Source organism: Neodiprion pinetum, chromosome 2 (assembly GCF_021155775.2).
Source record: "Neodiprion pinetum isolate iyNeoPine1 chromosome 2, iyNeoPine1.2, whole genome shotgun sequence".
In the NCBI taxonomy this organism is placed as follows: Eukaryota; Metazoa; Arthropoda; class Insecta; order Hymenoptera; family Diprionidae; genus Neodiprion; species Neodiprion pinetum.
Genome location: NC_060233.1, coordinates 40,946,565 through 40,967,093, shown reverse-complemented (window position 1 = coordinate 40,967,093; position 20,529 = coordinate 40,946,565). Strand labels below are relative to the sequence as shown.

Sequence of the window (20,529 nt, the reverse complement as noted above, 5' to 3'; positions counted from 1 at the left end):
CCGGGGGTCGGAATGGCGAGAGTGGGGGGCGGAAAGATAACGAAAGGAGGGGGGAGTTCCGCCGGCACTACGCGCACCTTTTCAGTGCCTGGCCGCCGTTTGGTCCGTTCTAGCTTTGCGTCGGTTCTCCAACGGTCAACAGGTGTTATTTGTTTCTTTTTTTTTTTTTTGTAAACCCGCGTCGTTTTTCCCCTCCGTTTTGCTTGCCGGGTGATTCGCGAACAGTGCGGTATCGCAACGCCGCGTGAGTGGTCTCTATCCTGCAGTTTCACCGAAACCGCGTCGGTTATTTCTTACACCCTGTATATCGTAGAGAGAGAAAGAGAGAGAAGAATAGAATCGTAAAAATCGTGGAAGAAACACCTTTGATTCTTATTCCGCGAGGTATAAACAAACAAACTTTCACCACGGAATAATATGATGACGGAAACGTCGGTGACTGTGATTCCTGACCATAATGCTGGCGCTGGTGCGCGGCAGGTGCCCACCGTGAAAACGGACCCGGGACAGCCGGGAAGTTCCTTCGGGGGAATCAGGTTGAACGTGCTCTACTTCCGAACGATCCCCGGCTTCGTGAAGCTCGCTCAACTGGTGAGAGTCTCCCTTTGATAGATAATATACGCGCCCCGTTAGCTTTATATGCGCGGTAATTGCCGGGGAATTTCTTTCGACGGTGCACTAATCGATTCGTAAATTCCAATTGCGCCGTGCTACGCGATACGTTTGAATCTTGATTGGCGGCACTCGTGGACGCACGGCTTTACTTTCCTCTCATCTCGCGTTTATTTTGGTACCGAGTCCCGGTAGGGTTCTTTTCCCGGCACAAATACTGCGGTGTATATGTCGCTCTAGACATTTTCAATTCGGTCGGGTTTTCCCGTCCGATGCACGCAAGCCGGACTCGGATCGACGCCGATCTCGATCGTTAGATCGTACGTGTGCCGTTGCATAACGGTGCGGTGCTGCAGGGATGTACATTTACGCCAAGATCGTCTTGCTCGCTTCGTTCCGCTGAGTAAACGAAGAGGTTGTTGTTGTATGCAAGTTTATTCCTGGTGTTTTTCAGAGAAAGATTTCCTCGCTTCCGGAACGCGTGGTATACTTTTAACTTAAAGATAGCCGCAATCGGTTAACACATCCGTTGTAATCAAGTCCGATTATTTTACCATAAACCAGCATTGTCAGTTATTTCATTGAAATTACTTATCATACTTATTAATCGAACAGCGGTGGATTTTTTCCCTTGCACCATACGATCACCAACATTCACCCACATCTTCGCCGATCGAGGAAAAATTCAAGTAAAAGCGAAAGCGTACGTTACATGATAAATGAGCGTGTATCGTTCATGTAGGCCTCGCACTCTGCCTTAGAACTCTCTTTGACCGTGAACTCGGCGTTATCGGTGTATTATGTATTATATACCGTAGCTCATACTGCGTGTTCAGCCTCGGTCTATCGATCCCAGAAAATTGTGCAAAAAGAAAGAAAGAAGGAAAGGAAGAAAGAAAGAATTAAGGCAGCCCCCCGTTTTATGCCCTGTTGAGATCTACGATCATTCGACGAACGACACGCGACGAGGTTTCTTCTAGAGACAAGGGGCCAGGCTCGAAAAAAATTAGCGTGCTTCGGTAATTGCTGCGTGAATCCTGAAGCCGCGCGCGACTGACACAGTAAAATTGCTGCAATGCCGCGCGCCATAACATAGCGGTAACGCGGCCGTAACGCCATAACGGTATTACTCTGGTTAACCAACAGGTAGAAGGTATACCTATATCCTCGAGACCCGGTACACCTTGTCCGGCATGCCGTTGTACGATCAAAGTGAAATCTCATCTGCGAGATCGCCAGCGGCTCAGTTTTAAACTTGGTAGATTCACGCGTCGCAAAATTTGTATAGAAAAGTTGTGAGCCGAGAGAGCGTTGTATGTATAGATGGATGCGAATAATAAAACACGTCGCTAATTCCCTCGCGCGCCGCGCGCTTAATTGACTTTTAACTCTGGCCACGTAGCGAGTTCTCATATGCCTATACACGTTATGTACGTAATTTATTCATACGAAAACCGGTAAGCCAAAATGCAGTTAGGTGTATAATGTCTGTCTACCTATAATACCGACGATGAAACGAATCGGTGATCTTCGGTTCGAAAAATTATCAGTTGAGAGTACAGCTGATAGATACATCCGTTTAGCTAACATCGAAACGTTGAGAGGAGAAGCAAACTAGATCTAGTCTAGAGGCACATCCGTCGATACCGTTACATCTTCATAATTCAAAACGTGATCGCTCCGAAATGATGAATGAACAGACGGGAAAAATAAGTTTTTTATTTAGTGTACGGCACGTTTATTGTTAGTTTACTTCGCATAAGGCAGCGTCAAACAGTGAATTGCGAGGCGATCGACGCGTCCATACAAGTCCATCTCGGAGGCCGGTTATTCGAGGGACCATACAGGGCGCAGCTTTCGTTGAAATAATCGGTTAGCACAGCTCGGACTCCATGAGCAACGGTATTTATCACACGCGTACGGCGTTGATTATTAAGATTCAAGGTGGCCTCTGCACCTCGATCCCGGCATCGGTGTTTCAGACCCACGTGTGTTCGGCCCACGTCATTTGGCGTACAGCGATGTGCCGGGCGGTCACTTTCCGCTGTGAAAAAAATTACGGCACACATTGAATCGTCACACGTTCGTAATTTGCGTAGGCATGAACTAACTCCTGAAATGGCCGCGAGGCTAATCAGCTCCGCTGGTTAAACGTACAATACTTGAAGATATTATCCGCGCAAGAAATTGTATTCGAGCGAAACTGTGGTAAATTATATCATGTGCAGGTTTATTTATGAAACCGCGGCGTGATTAAGCGTACGAAACAATCGGTCCGCGCGTTCTGCGGTCGCATGAAATTTTTATAAACGAAATTTGTAAAACCCCCTTGCAATGCCATGCAGACAGGCTGGAAGTCGGACTCGACAAAAATAACCATTAGATCATATTGATTTTCCTTTGGAGGTCAAGTCGAAGCTCCCGATGGCCGATCTCGTGGTTCGCCACACTGGCTGCCTTGCTACTTGTCGTCCTACCTTGTGCCTGTATAATATAATATATATCTGATCGTGGTGGTCGCGGTTGCGATACACGCCACGACATTTGCATGTTTTCGCTGTTTGGTGGGTATAAAAAAAAATTGTGCGTCACGTTCGCTGACCAGTACGAGGTACGGCATATAAAATATATAACAATATACGGTGACCGAGAAGCCTCTGCGGGATAAAGTCCTCCAAGTATCGTGGATAAATATCAAACAGCACCAAATGCGGTATATATATATATAATCGATCCTTCGATAAAAGCAACTACAGATTCTTCAACGTAATGACAAACTTTCATCTCAATTCCCGCTCGCACATTGTAGTACGCTGTTTATATGTGCAACATGTGGTGCGAGTAATCGACCCAATTGCCGTTACACCATTTGCGGTGACAATTGTTTTCTCGCAAGGTGACATTGAAACGGCGTGTGGGACCGACCACGGCTGGCCACGTTTGGATGATATCCAATTGTAAATTACACCTCCGCATCATCGCTCTATCCGTATAACGTTTATCGTTCCCGGTCTTTCCGTGGATCCGAAGCTGCGCGAGATGCGTCATTACGCTTTCGTCCGGCAAGGACGGAATGATCGTCCTCAAATATCGGCGTGTGGTAATTCATTCGATACGTGCGGTAATCGGAGGCCTCGGTAGCTAGTCCGGTTTAATTTTTACGCAGGAGAATTCTTGGATCGTTGGATCATCGCCCTCCCCGTTCTCCGGAATGAAAGATCTACAAGTTTTCCGTGAAACTCGTCTCTCAACGCCTGGAAACAGGCAACCTTAGACGCATCCCGAACGCATAGGAATACGAATTGTGAGATCGGTTGTCTATCCGCCGGCGTTAAGGGGCAAGTTTCACAGAAAACTCTCGGTATGTTGCATCTATGTATAGAACGAACGGTGGTTATAAATTCGGTTTTATTACACCCCGCGTGCATGTATTTATATGATACATATCAGCCCTCGTAGTTACACAGACACACACTGCATCGTATCGCCAAGATGGAAGAAATTTATGAGATTTCGCAACAATGGGAACTGTAAATGTTTTCACATTCAACGTACATACGTATATGAGACGCGATACGCGGCATTTGAATATTATCAAACGTTTCTACATCTATCATTCCGCGTTGTGAGACAATCGACCCTTGGAACCGACGATACGATGCGCGGAGTTCATCGTGAACTCGCGAGAATAGGATGGGTGTGGACCTCGAAGCGATTATTTTTCACGGCAATTGCATCCGATAAATATATCCTTCCCGTCCAATCTTTCAATCAAGAATTACATACGCCGTTGCACATCAAACTATACGCCTAAATGACTCCGGCGCAAGGAAGGAATTACAGCCGCACGGAATTCCGGGAATTCAATACATTTGTCCAATTTATTCTACTGATTGGCATCGTCGATTCATTTCCTCGAATTGCGTGTAATTAATTAAGTTTCAAACCGATCCCCACGTCGATCGATATAACGATGAAGTGAACTCGCTCTGCTGGGATATTAATGCGTTGCCTTGGCTCGGTTTCAAATATGCAAACAAAATTATCCGCTGATGGGTTTTGCAGGATTAAACGGGTACTTGCGAATATTGATTATATACTGATTGGCCAAGGAAACCTGCCGATAATATTCGGGTTGATTAAAATGACGTTATTGAATAAATTATTCGGTCTGATCGAAACTGGTTGCACAGTTTTAATGCATAATTATTGGTCACTTTAATTTTCACTACAATTCCCACCCCAGTAATTCTAATTTGACTATTTGATCTGGCACGGCGAACATAAATCGCAAAATGATTACGCGATGATTAGCCGTTAATTCGTAAAAACATGATTTTGCACGAGCATAATATTTTCTGCAACGAGGTTCGACATTCTAATGCAACGGTATAGTGTGCGAGGATCATAATGTCGGGGCTCCCAGGTATTTATTAATACCGATTCTTCATCGACCGCGGCAGAATGACGATCCCATTCGCCTTGAAATTCCTACTACTTGCACAACAATCGCGGTCCCTATTCTCGCTGATTATTGTCAGAGTTGTTCTCACTCATTATTATACCGTGTAGTATAGCCAATCTGGAAGCGTGCAGGTGTTGCGTAATCTCGCATTATTATACCTGCATTTCTCGAAAAATTTCCCACCGTACGAGTAACTTTATGCAAACTTGACTCGACTCGCTTGGCTATGCATTAAATATTTTCGAAAATGAATAAAGAACTTGAGAAAAGCCTGTTTCGTCGGTTTCCAGATAAAAATTTATTACCGGAAACAAGAGTCGTATAGATACCGTGTGGTTACATTGTCGGTTAACCATCGCGTTGAAGTTTTCGAAATTCCCAAGATAGGTATCTCGTGTCAATTTTAGCGCGAATTTTGTTTTGCTAAAGTCCACGAGAAATTTGAATATTTTATAACGGACACCGAATACCTAGCGATCTAAGTCGACTCGATTTCTCACTGCAACTTTACTACAAATTACGCATCGAGCATGAGATATTGGATTTTCATTTTAATCCGAATCCAGCAATCCCTCACGCAACATTCGAAACCGATTCACTTTCCCTCCGAATTCGCGTTGAATTAAAAATCGCGTTTGCCACATCATCTTCCGGAACATTCGTCCCACGTTTAAATATTCTCCTTGATGATCATCAAGCGCGCGACTTACACACGACCAAATATCGTACAAACTCGTCGTTATCACCCACGTATCGCAGCATCAGGAGAACAGAGAATTGCGTAATCGTAAGTCGGTGACGTAGGCAGACCGCCTAGAACGCGAAGATTGTGTCACGTGCATAGTTGGTCGTAGCTGGTTGTGCACGGGAGCTTTATTAGCGCCTCATGCTTCGTACTTGCGTACAACGTATAACGTATAACGTATAACGTATAACGTACAACGTAGCGCTACAAACACGGATTCATGGCTCGGAGTTTACAAGGACAGGGCGTGCCCTGTGCTACAAGCGTCTCTGGTTTCTTCTATTTTTCTCCACCTTCACGCAGGGTGGGGGAAAAAATGTAGAAGAATTATAAAATATAATGGTCTCTAGGCGCGATCGACTTCTCAAAAGCTCGTCAATTCTTTTGGTTGAATTTCGACAAGTAAAAAGTGAAAATTAATTAGAAAGATGCAATGAAGTATGTGTAGAAAGAGATTTTTCTTTTTTTACACTTTGAATTCTCTGCATTTCAACTACTTTCTACATCGTTTTCAAAATTTGATGGATATGAAATAAATTATCGCGCGTGTGCGGTATTGCCATCATTATGTCTTCTGATCTTTCCACATTTTCACCCCCACCCAATGTGACACGCATTTGCGTTTTACATCCGGTTCCAGCTACTCGACGCAGTGAATTTCCGTTTTGGCTCGTCGTGTCATCGGTAATCTTATTTGCGCGGTTGCACCGCGGAAATCGGTCGTCATTGCAGCACGTGGCGATCGCCGATTGCCTGCATAGCATGATGATCCATCAGCGATACGCGGTCGATGCTAGTGTCTGTAAATCGCACAGCTAGCAGTTAGGTACTTGAGGCGAGTCCGTTGAACTTGAGGATGATGCGCGTGCAGATCTTGGCCGATTTATCAAACGATTTTTTGCGATCGATCATCGAAACTATCGCAGGTTGTTATGTATAAGTGTGTCTAATTTCCCCACCTAATCCGATTCGTCTTATCACCGTAACGAATACGGTACCCTTGAATATACCATTGTTGTGGGTAGAAACTATGACATAAAGTTTCGAATTTTTGTTATTTGAGCAGATGTTATGTGCGCGTATTTAATATCTGATTGCTTCACTCGGCGTGCGGTTCTTCGCTCAAAACATTACCCACCCATTAATTATTTTCATAGATGTGATAAGATCTATCTGTAAAAGTGGGCGTGGGGTTTAAACTCAACAATGTTACGGCTGATTTCAAGCTTAAAGATTCAACTACATATTATAATTTATGATGATCGTGATCTATGAAACGAGAATCAAAACTCAGATGAGCACGTCATTTTTGCTATAGGGTAATATTCTGGCTCAAAGTTTATTATTTACTATCAACGTACATTTTTTAATTATAGCTTATTTGTGCAGTCATCGGTGTGTTTACCGTTTCACGCGCCTCAAAAAAGAAAACAACGCCGCGCGTTTCACGGTGTCTGCATTGTTCTGACATTTTCTAAAATTACTTTGTGATTCCTTAGTCACATTGAACAAGTACAACCTTCGGTAAGAAGCACAGAGATTATGTGGCAAGACACTGAGAGTCGTTAAGAGGCCAAATTTAGCTGCGCTAAGACGGCTGTTCTTGAGAAGAAAAAAAAGCGTTCAAAATTTTTTCGGTCCGAAATCGAGCGTAATTCGTCATATTTATAAAGGTCGATTTACGTAGGTGTATAATTATGATTATGTGTTACATCGAGCGTACCATGATTGAGCAATTAAAACATGATTGGATAAAACGTGCCTGCGAACGTCAGTAGCTGACTTGCATAGACATCGCGTACCATTGCACGTCTATATACCTATATTGATATCCTTAAGTAACAATTGATAGGAATTTGGTTATAGGAATATACTTTCATCACCTTTGATCTTTTGATTTACACCCACTCGTACATGCTCGCGTTAAGATTTCGGATTGATTTATACGCCGGCATAAATCTGCAGAGCCTTCGTTTGCTTAGGAAATAAATTTTTCATATCAGTTTTTCTGACTAACCTCTTTGGAAAAAAGTTGCCTCAACATTCAACATCTCAAACATTTTATTGATAATCCGTCAAGACAGGGATAAAAATTATTTCGTTTACTTTCTCCGTTATAACGATCTATTGAGCTATTTTCCATCGATCCACACGTCTCGATTTAAGGGGATACCCCGGTCCATTTTGACGTTGACCTATGTATAATATCTCAAAATATATATAGAAGTCTGCGTGTCTCAAGCCCTGAGAAAAGGCAATTCTGAACAAAAACACTCCAATGCATTTTCATTTGACGTAGAAATGAATAAATGGCAAGTATTCTAAGAAATCGTGATAATAAATTCGTCGAATTCATGCCATTTTCTTTTATTTCTGCGTCAAACGAAAATGGATTGGAGTGTTTTTGTTCAGAATTGCGTGTAGAGCCCGTTTTCGCGATTAGTATACGCGGACTTCTGTGTGGAGACGTATACTCCAAGGTCGAAATCGACAAGGGGATTCACTTAAGACGTTTTTCGAACGCAGTCGAATAACCCGAGCATCATCTCGCCCATCATTGGTTTCGACGATAACAGAATTTGACCCGATGACCCAACATTCCGTTTATTTTTAGATTCTAGCGTCATCGTTTGACTCTGCTATATCATGCAACAATTACAAGATTATGCTTGAATGTCGCGCACGTATTACGGTTTATGTTACGTGACCTGAATACGTATTTTTCTCCATTCCGTAAAATTTATTTTTTATTTTTTTTTTTTTACTCCAATGGTCCAATTGAGGTGGGACTGCAAGCTCAACGGGTGCGGAAAATATTCTGTTATCACTGAACAGCTGTCCACAGTTTTACACACTGCGTAGAGAGACACAGTAATAATAGGAGTAATAATAACAAGCGCGACAATTTACTAAAGCTGTTACATTTTAGCTCCTAGCTAATTGCCTGATAGTTATCTCTGATATGTATGTATATAATTATATGTGTGCATACATAAAACGGACTATGCACAAAGAGCTAACGATCTATAAAATATTTTCTCGGCTCATCAACGCTACAAAGCTGTATACTATTACAGACGCTCTCTGAGTTAAATTATAATGTATTATACCTATATATAAAGCGTGAGAAATTTAAGGAATCTTGTGGCATACATGTTTTTATTTTTGGATATTTGAAAATCGTTCTGACAACCGGCTACCGAAGGATTATAATATAATTTCGATGAAAATCGTTATTTTTAAAGGTCGGCTTCGTATAACCGGGGGGCTCTTTCAGTCTCAGGCAGCAGAGTTATAGGATTTATTTCCGGCAAGTTATACGAACAGTTTCGTCGCAAGATGATCTCGCGGGAAAAACTTGGCGACCGCGTTTCATTGTACAAGCTACTATGCTGCCATCTTTCGTATCTTAATCTTTTATAAATAAAAGACGTAGAAAAAAAGAAAAAAAAATGAAATGAAATGGAAATGAAATAAAGAATTAAAATAGCGCGCTCGTTATATTGAAAGCGGTGATGCTTGTGCTCGTAACAGAAATAACAAACTCGCTTTGTTTTCATTATATGTGTACAGTAATAGGATATTATACATTTTATAACTCCATCGCGTATATTCGCCTGCTTTATTATGTCATCGACGGGCGTTGCCGTTTTTCGCTCACATGCTGAAACGCTGCACGCCGGAAACTTGATTTATCGAATTAAGAAAAAATTAGGCCGCGTATATCAAACAATCCAACCTTGCATGCATTATATGTATATACTCGATTTGAATATTCCATAAACATTCATTCGACGGGGAAAATGCTCGGTTAGCTTTACGAGAATGAAGTTAGTAACGTCACGTCGCACCTTAGGCAATGCCCGAAATTTAGTAAACAATGATAAACAAAACACTACTCTTATTTTGAAAAGCCAACTCCTTCAAAACCGTTTTAAAATTGCGTATTTAAGATTTTTTCGCTGATGTTTCGTTGCCTTAACGTTACTAATTCCAGAGTCTTTTAGCTTTTGAGTAATTTTTTCCTGCAATCTACACTGAACAACAAATGTATTAAAATTCACAAGGACACAAGATGAGTAAACGCGATCGTCTGCCGATTTTTCCGCTCGTCAAACGCGCCCAATGCACCTTGTCTTTGGAAATAATGTTTGATAATTTAACCGTGGGTGACAAGTTTCGTTCCTCAGGACATTTTTACTTAGCTAATAATCGTTGCTTTTCATACATAATTATGCGCGGAAGGCGATAAGTTATATGTATGTTATACGTGTGATATGAGTCGTGGTGTGTGTGGTGCGATGACGAACGACGCACGATTACACACTTTGCCGGCGAGACGACATGAATGCTTCTGTTTCAACTAGCAACGCATTATTACATGGGTATATTCGTAAAACAAGCATGTATTTTTAGATATGATTACATTATACGAATTGCGCGGCGTAGCGCATCCAGCGCAATATTACATACGGTATATATAATACATATGTACGTACGTATGAACGCCAACATTGTTCTGCTGTGTACATACCGATTCAAATCGCTATTTCCCGACGACATGGATGAACGGGGTCATTACATCATTGCGTCTTATACGTGTTTGCTCGGGTCAACACAAATAAATGTTAAATGCAGCTTAAGAACTTTCGTATATCTTGTAATTTTCGGATACATATGGTGATTAACCCGCGCCGTTTGCCGCGCGTCCCCGTAACGAACCAATTTTATCGACCATCGAATCTCGGTCGGGTCATTTCTCTCCTTTCGTCGTTGACCCGTTGAAACTGAACATACAAGGAAAAATTTAAAACTTAGTAAATATGTACACAAGAAGAAATTGACCGCGGGCGGTTGGTTCTTTCGATTTAACCATCCGTCTCTAGTTAGACTCTCTCTGATTTTTGATCAAAGTGAATCATTGTATATCTTTTTTTGTTGCAATAAAAGAAAAGAATCTTAACCGAAAACGAAATTTTGCCTCCCAGTAATTTATTGCATATTTTAACGCGCATGTCTGAGCTGCATATTTTATGTCACATTTACACATATATTTGGGCAAAACTTGGCTTTTCGTTTTTCTAAAATCCAATTCGGGTTTCGCTGCGCAACAGAGAATGCCGGAGCGAGCGCAAAGGCGAATGCGCACGCGCACGCGCGCATGCAGGCTACTCGTTGCAGCACGCACGAAGATTGACTCGCGACACGCGTGCTCTTACGAATATATAAATACATTCAGCCGTGAGCCATTCGCGGTGACTTGTCCCGCAGCAGCGACCGACAGGTACATTATAAGCCAGGTATGCAGTCCGAAAAGGTCAGCATCGATTTACCGGTTGAATATTCTAGCGGTACGAATAGCTCCGATTTATATACCAACTTACCCACTTGTTACACTCGCAGATATCAGCACGATATCAATCGCCCGTTTACCCAGTCAGCGTGTGACAATTGGAGTGAACAAATGAACTGAAAGAAAGAATATCGTGAATGATAAATTTATGGATTTAGGTACACATCTACCGAACAACACAATTGTCACTTTAAGCGTTGGCAACACGACTTAATCTCGACGAAAATTGCTGATGCTATTTTGCAGGTGAGGATAGATTTGAAGTCGAATCGAGATAACGTCGATACTCACTGTATCAACTTCGGATTTCCGTTCGGGGTTTCGTTCGTTGACCTTGAGCTTTGTTTTCTGACAAAGAAAGTCCAACTTTCCAAGTCGATCTCTCCGATTTGATTTTTTTTTGCGATATGTTATAGCAGACTAAAAACTAAGTGGCACGTATTTTTTTTCATCTGCCATTAAACACTTTGAGGTGGTGAAATCACCCTCCAAAAAAATGTATGTCAAGGGACGATTTGATAGTTTTTGGAATTCAGAAAATTACATTTTTCATTTCTCGTTATGAGAAAACTTTTCCAGTTGGATTGGTGAAAAAATATTATGTTCTTGTCGTTTAAACTGCAAAATCGCGCCTTGACACGCCTTAGTTTGGAGGGTGATTTCGCCCACTCAAAGTGTCTAATGGCAGATAAAAAAACTACGTGCTGTTTAGTTTATAGTCTACTATGACATATTAAAAAAGAAATCAAGTCGGAGAGATCGACTTGAGATACCTTCCATGCGAGAGGGTAATTGTGTGGGGACTTAAGTCTGACCCCGATGAGTCCTTTAGGAACAAGTGTGTACGATGTGAACTCCCCACTTAATATCTAGATGAGAAGACGCATCAAGCTGCATCTTGTTTGCCAGATTCCCGGCCAGGAGACTTGCGTCATTTTCAGGGGAATTGAGCTAGCAGCCCAGTGTTGCGGTTATAATACGTCAGACGACGTACGAACCTAAAATTACTCGCGTTGGTGGGGCTGACTAGGGCGCAGTAATCTGGGTCAAATTCAACCGGCTTCCCGGCGGGGATTTAGTTTCAGGGATTAGGAAAGGCAAAATCGGCTGGATGATTTACATTGACGACCGTAAATCGCGCTCCGCTATTCAAGAGTTGTCGTATACTTCACCCGATTCCTAATTCATAAGCACGCTCTCGCCGACCTTCTCATTTTCTGGCTGTCTTTGTTTAGCTCGGGCTAGTCTTGACCTCTGAACCGTCGACTATACTTGGCACGCGAGGACTGCAAAATGTCCCACAACCACGAAACAACCATCGGGTGCACGGTCGTTAAAGAGGATATTGAACCCGCATTGCGATGTTCCTGAGACGATGATTCAATCGGCGCTCAACAACTGCTACTAATTAACCTTCCTTGGTGCGTGTGGGTTACTTATACCTATATATGCTTGCCAGACACCTGCGTCTCTACCTGTCGAGGAACGAATGTTTGGTCGATTTCCAACCACCTGATCTGTCAGCCTAGGGTCATGCCAAACGTGCGATTCCGCAGTTCTTCGAGTAACATGCAGGGAAAAGAAGCCAAGTTACCGCTAAGCTGGACGTACGATAGCAGCGAAGTGGTCGATGGTTTGGCGCGGATTACTTTGTCCCAGAATCAGCAGGATGTTCTGGGTTGTCGGATCATGGAAGAGGTTTTCTTGGAGTACCCTTGGGCCTACGTTCCTCGGCAAGGAGTCGTCGCGTTGTTGCGGGACGACGATTCCCAGCTCCTGGCCTTCAAGGAGGACATCGACAAGTACGAGGGAGACTGCTTTCTGATTGGTTACGCATCGGCGGAGCTGGTCTCTTCGGAGTTTGTCATCTGCTTGACGGAGGCGGCGAAACGGGCCATCGAGAAACGTAACAAGGAGGTAAAACGGCGGCTGGACAATCACGTGCGCGGCATGTTCCACAAGACCCCGAAGCCCTGGGTGTCTGGAGGCAGCGAGATCGAGGTAGCTGAAAACGTCGTGCGAAGACAGAGGCCGCTATTCGAAGTTGAGATATCGGTGCCTTCCGTGCTCCTCGGGAACAACCGAGAGCTGACGGACCGGAAGTCGATCGACGCGGAAGACACGGGCATGGAGATCGTTCCGAAACACGAGAGGTTCGAGCTGGTTCCAATGTCGCGGCTGACTACCGCGGTACAGACCAACCTGCCGGGCCGGGAGACTGGGGTCCAGACGCATTACGGATTCCCTAAGAACGCCTGGACTCAGTACGGCTTTGAGTACCCCGCCTCGGAGGCATCGGCCTCGGAAGTTCCTGGTGAGATTGAAGAGGAAATGGAGCAGGACGCTGAAAAGGAAGGCGGCTCGGGTGCTCAGTCTGATCAGGAACGTCTTGCCGACGACGAGGAGCACGCCGAAAAACCGGAAGGCGATGTCGAGCAGCCCGTGGAGGACGAGGCACCGGATCCCGTTGACCTGTTTCTGGACCAGTATGCGGACAAGGTGATCGACGTGATAGACTACAATGCGGCGATGAACCTCCACGTTCACGACATCGACGAGCTCGTGCTGAAGGGCAAGGAGTCCAGACCCAGGGAGCAGGTAGTCTTCGAGGAGTTCAAGTCCTTCATTGACCTCGGTCTCATCGCCGGGAAAGTGGTGTCCGATCTTTCCTGGCATCCAACTTTGTCCGGGGTTGCAGTTGTCTGCTACACCGAGGTACCAAAGTGCGACCTTGTCCAGGGTCCGTCGGTCATCAGGAACGCGAAATCGTCCTTGGACCGTAACGAGTCCGTCGTCCTGGTCTGGTCCTTCAACGATTCGATGGCACCACGGTTGCGGTTGGAGCACGATCGACCCGTCAGCACTGTGTCGTTCTGCCCATTCAGATCGGACGTCCTAGTAGCAGGGTGCGAAACCGGCCACATCGCCGTATGGGACTTTAATGGTAAACTGACCAAATGCAGTGTTGACAACTGCTGTGCGAAAGAACCGGAAGTCGGGTTGCCGAATGACTGTACGGTCGTTGGAACCAGCAGCCGTCAAACCGTTCCCGCGATAAGCTTGTCCGCAGTTTCTAACGACCTGCAATCCCACCATGGCGCCGTTAGAAACATACAGTGGATTCCGCCTTATCATCGCGTCGAGACTGACGGCCGACTGACCAGTCTATCTGATAACAAAACTGTCCAATTCCTCACCGCCAGCGAAGACGGCTGCGTTGCGGTTTGGGACCTCTTGTGGGAACCTCGAGCTACGACATCCTCGTCCCTCACTGAACGCGGGGGTTTTAAGCCACCGAAAATTCTCTGCGAGGAGTTTTCCACTGGAACATCGGAGTTCAAGAAGATCGACGGACTCCTCAAGCCGATTTATTCCGTCTACATGCAAGTACCGAAAGAGGTTCGAAACCTGCCGGTTATCAGCCTTTTCATTCAACCTCCACTGACCACCTACGAAGAAGTTCATTCCGTGCACCGACCCTGCAGTGGGATTTTCGAGTCGGAAGACGATGAAGAGAGTTACTTCTCTACACGAACATTCGAGCCAACATTTTCCAGGGCCGAAAACGAGTGTCAGAAACAATTTTGGGCCGGTTCTCCTGAAGGTGATTTTCTAAGCTGCGCTTGGGAAGGTCACGAGTTCACGGAGGTCGCCTCCTCCGAAAATTGCCGGTACCTCGAGTGGTCCCGGGTTCACGACGGTCCGATCACCTGGATCAGCCAGTCACCACATTTATCGGAAGCCCTGCTCACCGTGGGGGGTCGCGTATTCGCCGTGTGGAATCGGGACTTTCTTCAGTCTCCTCTGCTCCTGAGAAAATCCCGGGAAGGATACACAGCCTGCTGCTGGACCAGTAGACCGGGTGTTTTTCTCGTCGCCAGGAACAGCGGCGACGTCGAGACCTGGGACCTCTGCTCAAACACCCGCGAGTGTCTGGCCGTCCAGTGTATTTCTGGGAAACGGATCACCGGCTTGTATCCCCACGTGATACCGCTGGAGCCGAATTTCGTCGGGGTCTGCGACCACAATGGAGCCCTTCGAATCTTCAAGGAACCGTCATTCTTCAGCGAGGATAAATCGAGGAGAATCGAATGGCTCGCGGAATTCGTCGCGAGGGAAGTGACGAGGAAGCGGGAGTTCACCGCTTGGGAATCGAACTTTTTAAAGACCGATCCGCACCGGTTGCAGAGAAAGGCGTCTAGGGCGGCAGACGAGGCGAAACGACGACACGAAGAGGCCAGGGCTAAATTTCAGAAGGAACAAGAGGAGCTGGCTAGACTCGAGGAAGAGAGAAGGGCTAGACTGGTTCCGAAAAGCAAAGCGGAAAAGTGGAGAGAGTCGGATCTCGAGAGAATGCGGTCTATCCTGCTGACCAAGAAGGGATTTGATCCTCGGGAGCTGGAAGCCACGAGAAAGCCGCTTGTTCAGCAGGAAGAGGAAAGATCGAGGAAGCTGAAAATGGCCGAGGAAGAGGTTAAACATGGTGAAACCTACTACAGAGACGCACTTTCTCTGAACCTTCCAAAATTACCAGGGAAAAAGTCACCGGATGATTTCGAACCTCTTGTCTCTTTGCCCGAGGAAATATCCATCGAGGAAAAAAGAACCCAGGGTAGGCTTCGGTATGAAATGATTCGCGCTCAAGCCGAGAAGAAAATAAGGGAAAATCTGGAACCTCGGGAGTTTGATCCGAGGATTATGACCAGCGATGCTCGACGTAGGCGCAGAGAACTTGATCTCGAATATTTGAAAAGAAGCAAGAAGGAGGAACGACTGAGGAAAATTAAAACTGACGCCATTGAATGATGGACGTGGAATTGCAGACAGCACGTCCGAGTATTAAGATTCAATCTAGTCGACGATAAGCCTGCTATCGCAATTTCAAGATCGATTTAGACATTGTTTTCCCAGTGATTCATCGGTCAAGATTAGTATCATCACCTTATTGTTTAGATGCAGCACTTTCGCTGGGAGCCTTTGTTTCGTTTTGCGTGTTTACATTTGAAACAGTGCGTTCAACTGGTTTTTGCATTTGCTTATGTAATAGTATATGTAAAATGTACATGCATTGTGTAGACAAATACCTAGGGAAGAGAGTTAAAAATCGAATGATTTTATTGATTGCCTTTTAATTTTTATTTCTACTCTGTTTCAGGCTCTCGCAATCATCTGCATGATCCTTGCATCGCCAGCGCTAGTTGGTGTCACCAGTTTTTTCCTTTTTGTCGTATCGACGGCCTTCATAGCTACTATTCTGTGGACCTTCATCTACCTTTTCTCAATACGCGAGGCTCTCAAGCTTCCCATCAATTGGATTCTTTCGGTAAGATATTCCGCGAACTGTAAACGAAGCAAGTTATGATCATAACACTATACGTCAGGTTAGAAAATCATGAAAATCTATTTGTAATCACAAGTGACTTGACAAAATGATTGTACTGAAGAAGAATCAGATTTTTTCATATGAAATTTTTAATACCAAGCGCAGTCATTTCGTTCGATAAGAATTTGTTTAAAACCAAGTTCCGGAATACAATTTTCATGCTGTGTAATTTCAGGAACTCATCAATACCGGTATCTTCACCATAGCGTACGCGATTGCTTTCATCGCTCAGCTTTCCCTGTGGGGAGGAGTAATAGGAACAAATGGGAAAGGAGCTAATATCGCTGCAGGGGTAAGTTGTTAAATAAACAATCAGCTACCGTAGCACATTTAAGAATCTTTAGCGCGGTCATGATGCGCGTGAACGGTTTTAAGAAGACTTCATCGTCTGCCGTTCCTTCAATTTCCATTGTTAATCAAGTTCACGAGGTACAGACTTTAATCGTAAGATTTTTCGAATGATTTATCGATCCTTATCGTTATCACTGTGTTATTCATTTCACCGATATCACTTCGATCTTGGACGATTAAACACAGTGGACGATAACGTTCTAAGATTATCTTTGCATTATTTTTGCACGTTACAGACAAGGAATATATGCAAACCGCCATTCAGTCTTGGATTATCTAAAAATAACATTCCAACACTTTAGTATATTCCTTCTACGACGTTTATAATAGTTCCTCGTCTATATACGTAGAACTACGGAATTAAGTAGCCACGAGAAAGTGTCACGTATATACATTCATAAAACAGGTCGTTGCCACTTATTCGCATGCGGCTGCACCTTGTATACGTGTTTTTGGATAAAACATGTATGTATACGTTGAAAAGCAGCTGATGATCTTTTATTCAAACATACCGGACTTTCTAGCACTTTCTATAGTAATTCCGTAGCATATGATAATGGACGAGGAAACGCGGTTGACGAAGCTGTCGCTTAGGTATGTCGGAAATTTTTTGTTTTTCTTCTAATAACATGGTGTATTTCGTGTTTTCGCAGGTATTCGGGATAATCAATTGTATTGCGTACGGGGTGGGGACGTACTTCCTCTACATAGAATGGCAGAGTTCCAACACGCAGTAATAGCGCAGGGTCAACGATACTGTCCTAGACGTTGGTACAGAGGTTCATTTATTTTATTGCATCTTACTATACATCCGCGGTCGGATGACATTGTCTTGTCGTCCACGGTCATCAGAAGTTAATCGTTCTCGACGGTTATGATTCGAGAGTTCTAACGAGCGAAAGTCGCTGTTCCATCAAGCCCTTCGATGTGTGTAAACCATCACGCGCAATTCATATATAATATAACGATTGTATCTCTAAGAAACGTATCCTACATATAGGTATATATTATATTACACTTGCTAGCGAAGGGCTCGAATACAGTGCTAATCACTCAGCGCTGACTTCGACCAGTTATCGCATAACTTACGTGTACTCGTTGTTAAATACGTATAACGAGGGGTCATCGTTGCTCGAGTAATCATGGTGTCAATATCATTCGGAATGATTTCGTAATCTTTGAAACCACACTGAAATCGTACAATTAAAATGAAATCCATTAATGAAAGTCAAATTTATTTGTCCAATAGTCTTTCGTAATCAGTCTAAAACGTAAGTAATCATGAAATATTATAATCGTGGCGTAAATTTTTTCCGAGTGAATGACCCCTCGATGTATAATGTAAGTGCAGTTCTTTTCCAATTATTCACGGCTCTCAAAAACTTTCGACTGCCTATTTTCAACGCGGTCATTTTTCATTGTGCATACATATAGGATATATATATATATATATATATATATATATATAATGTACGAAGGTTGTAATCTGGGTTGGATAGCGAATTTTTGCTTATCCCGAAAGAGATCAAGATCCGCAACGCAGAATTCCGGTTTCTTTTTGAACTTTATTGTTTCCCATAAATCGACGTTACCTACCATTTGAATTTTTGTTTGCCGCATGAAATATTTATATTTATTCTCTATAAATTCATCGAGCACTTTGAAATTTCAAGTGAAACAAACGATGTTATACACCATCACAATATACATAATATATACCTATTATCACAAATTCACAACTAACTATACCTATTTCGCAATACAACGTAAGATCGCCTTAGAAAAGTGTGAAATTAGAGGTTCATTTTTTTTCATATCACTTGATTTTATAATACACGAGATGATATATTCATATTCATTCAAGTACCGGCACACTTTGCTTGACCTTTCGTCACTCTGAAATTTTGCATGTAATCGATATAGCAGATCCCTCGCAATTAGCGTAATACTCACGGTACCAAGTGCGCCTAATTTATTGCTTACCTTGATGTAGAATCGTGTGTTCAGTAAACATAAAAACAGTGCATTTTCTCAGTTCTTATACTGATTTCTTTCTACAGCCTTAGACCACGTTTACTCAGGCAAAGTATGATATCCACAACTAATCGATTTATCGTTCGCTTGTGTCCGGTAATTAGGTAAAAATATGAAATAATTTTTGAGCAAGCCTTCATGTTTTCTGCGACAGTGACATTAAATGCGTAAGCATTATTGTTACAAGAAAAACACAACTTAACAAAAAATATTATCCTCACTTTACACAGGCATATAATATTAATTTTAATACTAATGATAGAAATATATGCGTAAGAAAAATACTAAATACACACACACACACACACACGCGCGCGCGCGCGCGCGCGCACACACACAAACACACACACACGCACACCCACACACACACACACACATATATATATATATATATCAATCAACAGAAAAATGCATAGAATCTATACAATCGATGAAATGAAAAATGTAAATTTTATACTTATATATTTATACATATAGATTTATATACATTATATATACATATATACATGCATATTATTTATATATTATATCGTAATGACGCGTATGTGCTCAACCATACACTATATACTACATATGTATTGGTTTACATCCTTTTGCAAATCCACATTGGCTGATTAATGAAAATTTGTTTTGTCTTTTGAACGGTAGTTGATAACATACAACGTGTAATGACGGATCAGTGTACTTATAATTACTGCGTCCGCGTAAAATTAGCTAATGGATTTAATTAACGACCAATTAAGCATCATCCGAAGATTGGTTGAACGTATGGATACTGATGTTAATTTGTAACACCTTCTTACATGAATGCAGCGAATTGTAGGACAGCATTGAAACCTGTAACTCGTTGTTTACAATCCAATGACAATGAACCATCACAACATATTTGCAACTGAAACAATAAGTCATTTTGACACGACGATTCACGCCCGTTCTACTATTGTATAGGAGGTACCTGACACGGATACGTTGAAAAATGCATTTACCTTCAACAAATCATATAATCTATTATAAGATAGAAATGTTTTACGGCATTGTTAATTGTTAGAATACGATACTCATATAGTACCGTATCGCTACTGATTATTATGTATGTATGTATAATTACGTATATCTGTTTGAAGTTTTTTGTTGATTTTTTCTCTTCAATCCTTAATGTTTTAATTTTATTTACCCTTGAGCTATTATACGGATGTCGAATAAAATTTAATCGTTCCAGTTACACATACGAATAACGTGTTTCCGCAAATATCTTGCAGACACTATCAATTCTAAAGTATTGGTATTTATTGCAATTTTTTCGACTTGTAGATAAATTTACGACCAAGTCGGCGGAGCCGATATAATTTCGAGATGAGAGAATCAAAAGCGCCTGATGAGAGGCAACCCAATCGACGATACCACGCTGAGCGCCTAATAGAATGCAATTCAGCATATCTACGTGCACGAAATTATCGGATGTCAGGCGCAACGGGTCTTCTACGCTCTGGTTTGCCGATAAAATAGTTCTCACTGCACGGATAAATAAATAAATCTCAAAACAAAAATGGAGAAGCATTTTTAATACATGACGAAACGTCGTAAGC

General features: G+C 42.9%; 2 protein-coding genes and 1 long non-coding RNA gene across 5 annotated transcripts; 2 read left to right on the top strand and 1 right to left on the bottom strand.

The window, feature by feature from the left end:
• The first annotated feature begins 131 nt into the window (after positions 1–131).
• LOC124212532 (CKLF-like MARVEL transmembrane domain-containing protein 4) lies at positions 132–20,496 on the top strand. Of its 2 annotated transcripts, XM_069133234.1 has the most exons (5): positions 132–591; positions 16,331–16,498; positions 16,734–16,850; positions 17,563–17,688; positions 20,255–20,496. In XM_069133234.1, exons 1-4 carry the CDS (start codon positions 418–420, stop codon positions 17,644–17,646), a joined length of 543 nt encoding a protein of 180 aa, XP_068989335.1. In that variant the 5' UTR covers positions 132–417; the 3' UTR covers positions 17,647–17,688; positions 20,255–20,496. The 2 variants fall into 2 exon arrangements, with proteins under 2 accessions (XP_068989335.1, XP_068989334.1); XM_069133233.1 differs by lacking the exon at positions 20,255–20,496 and having other exon boundaries at positions 135–591; positions 17,563–20,070.
• Positions 3,571–16,311, top strand: LOC124212313 (dynein axonemal intermediate chain 3). 2 transcript variants are annotated; one of them, XM_069133229.1, is made up of 3 exons: positions 3,571–3,973; positions 12,411–12,596; positions 12,700–16,311. In XM_069133229.1, the coding sequence occupies exon 3, from the start codon at positions 12,709–12,711 to the stop codon at positions 15,979–15,981; it is 3,273 nt and encodes a 1,090-aa protein (XP_068989330.1). In that variant the 5' UTR covers positions 3,571–3,973; positions 12,411–12,596; positions 12,700–12,708; the 3' UTR covers positions 15,982–16,311. The 2 variants fall into 2 exon arrangements, with proteins under 2 accessions (XP_068989330.1, XP_068989331.1); XM_069133230.1 differs by lacking the exon at positions 12,411–12,596 and having other exon boundaries at positions 12,635–16,311.
• Positions 10,298–12,011, bottom strand: LOC138190403 (uncharacterized). The gene is made up of 3 exons (XR_011176297.1): positions 11,467–12,011; positions 11,207–11,291; positions 10,298–10,609 (listed from the first exon to the last, which is right to left on the bottom strand). It is a non-coding gene; the product is annotated as an uncharacterized lncRNA (long non-coding RNA).
• Positions 20,497–20,529: the final 33 nt, after the last annotated feature.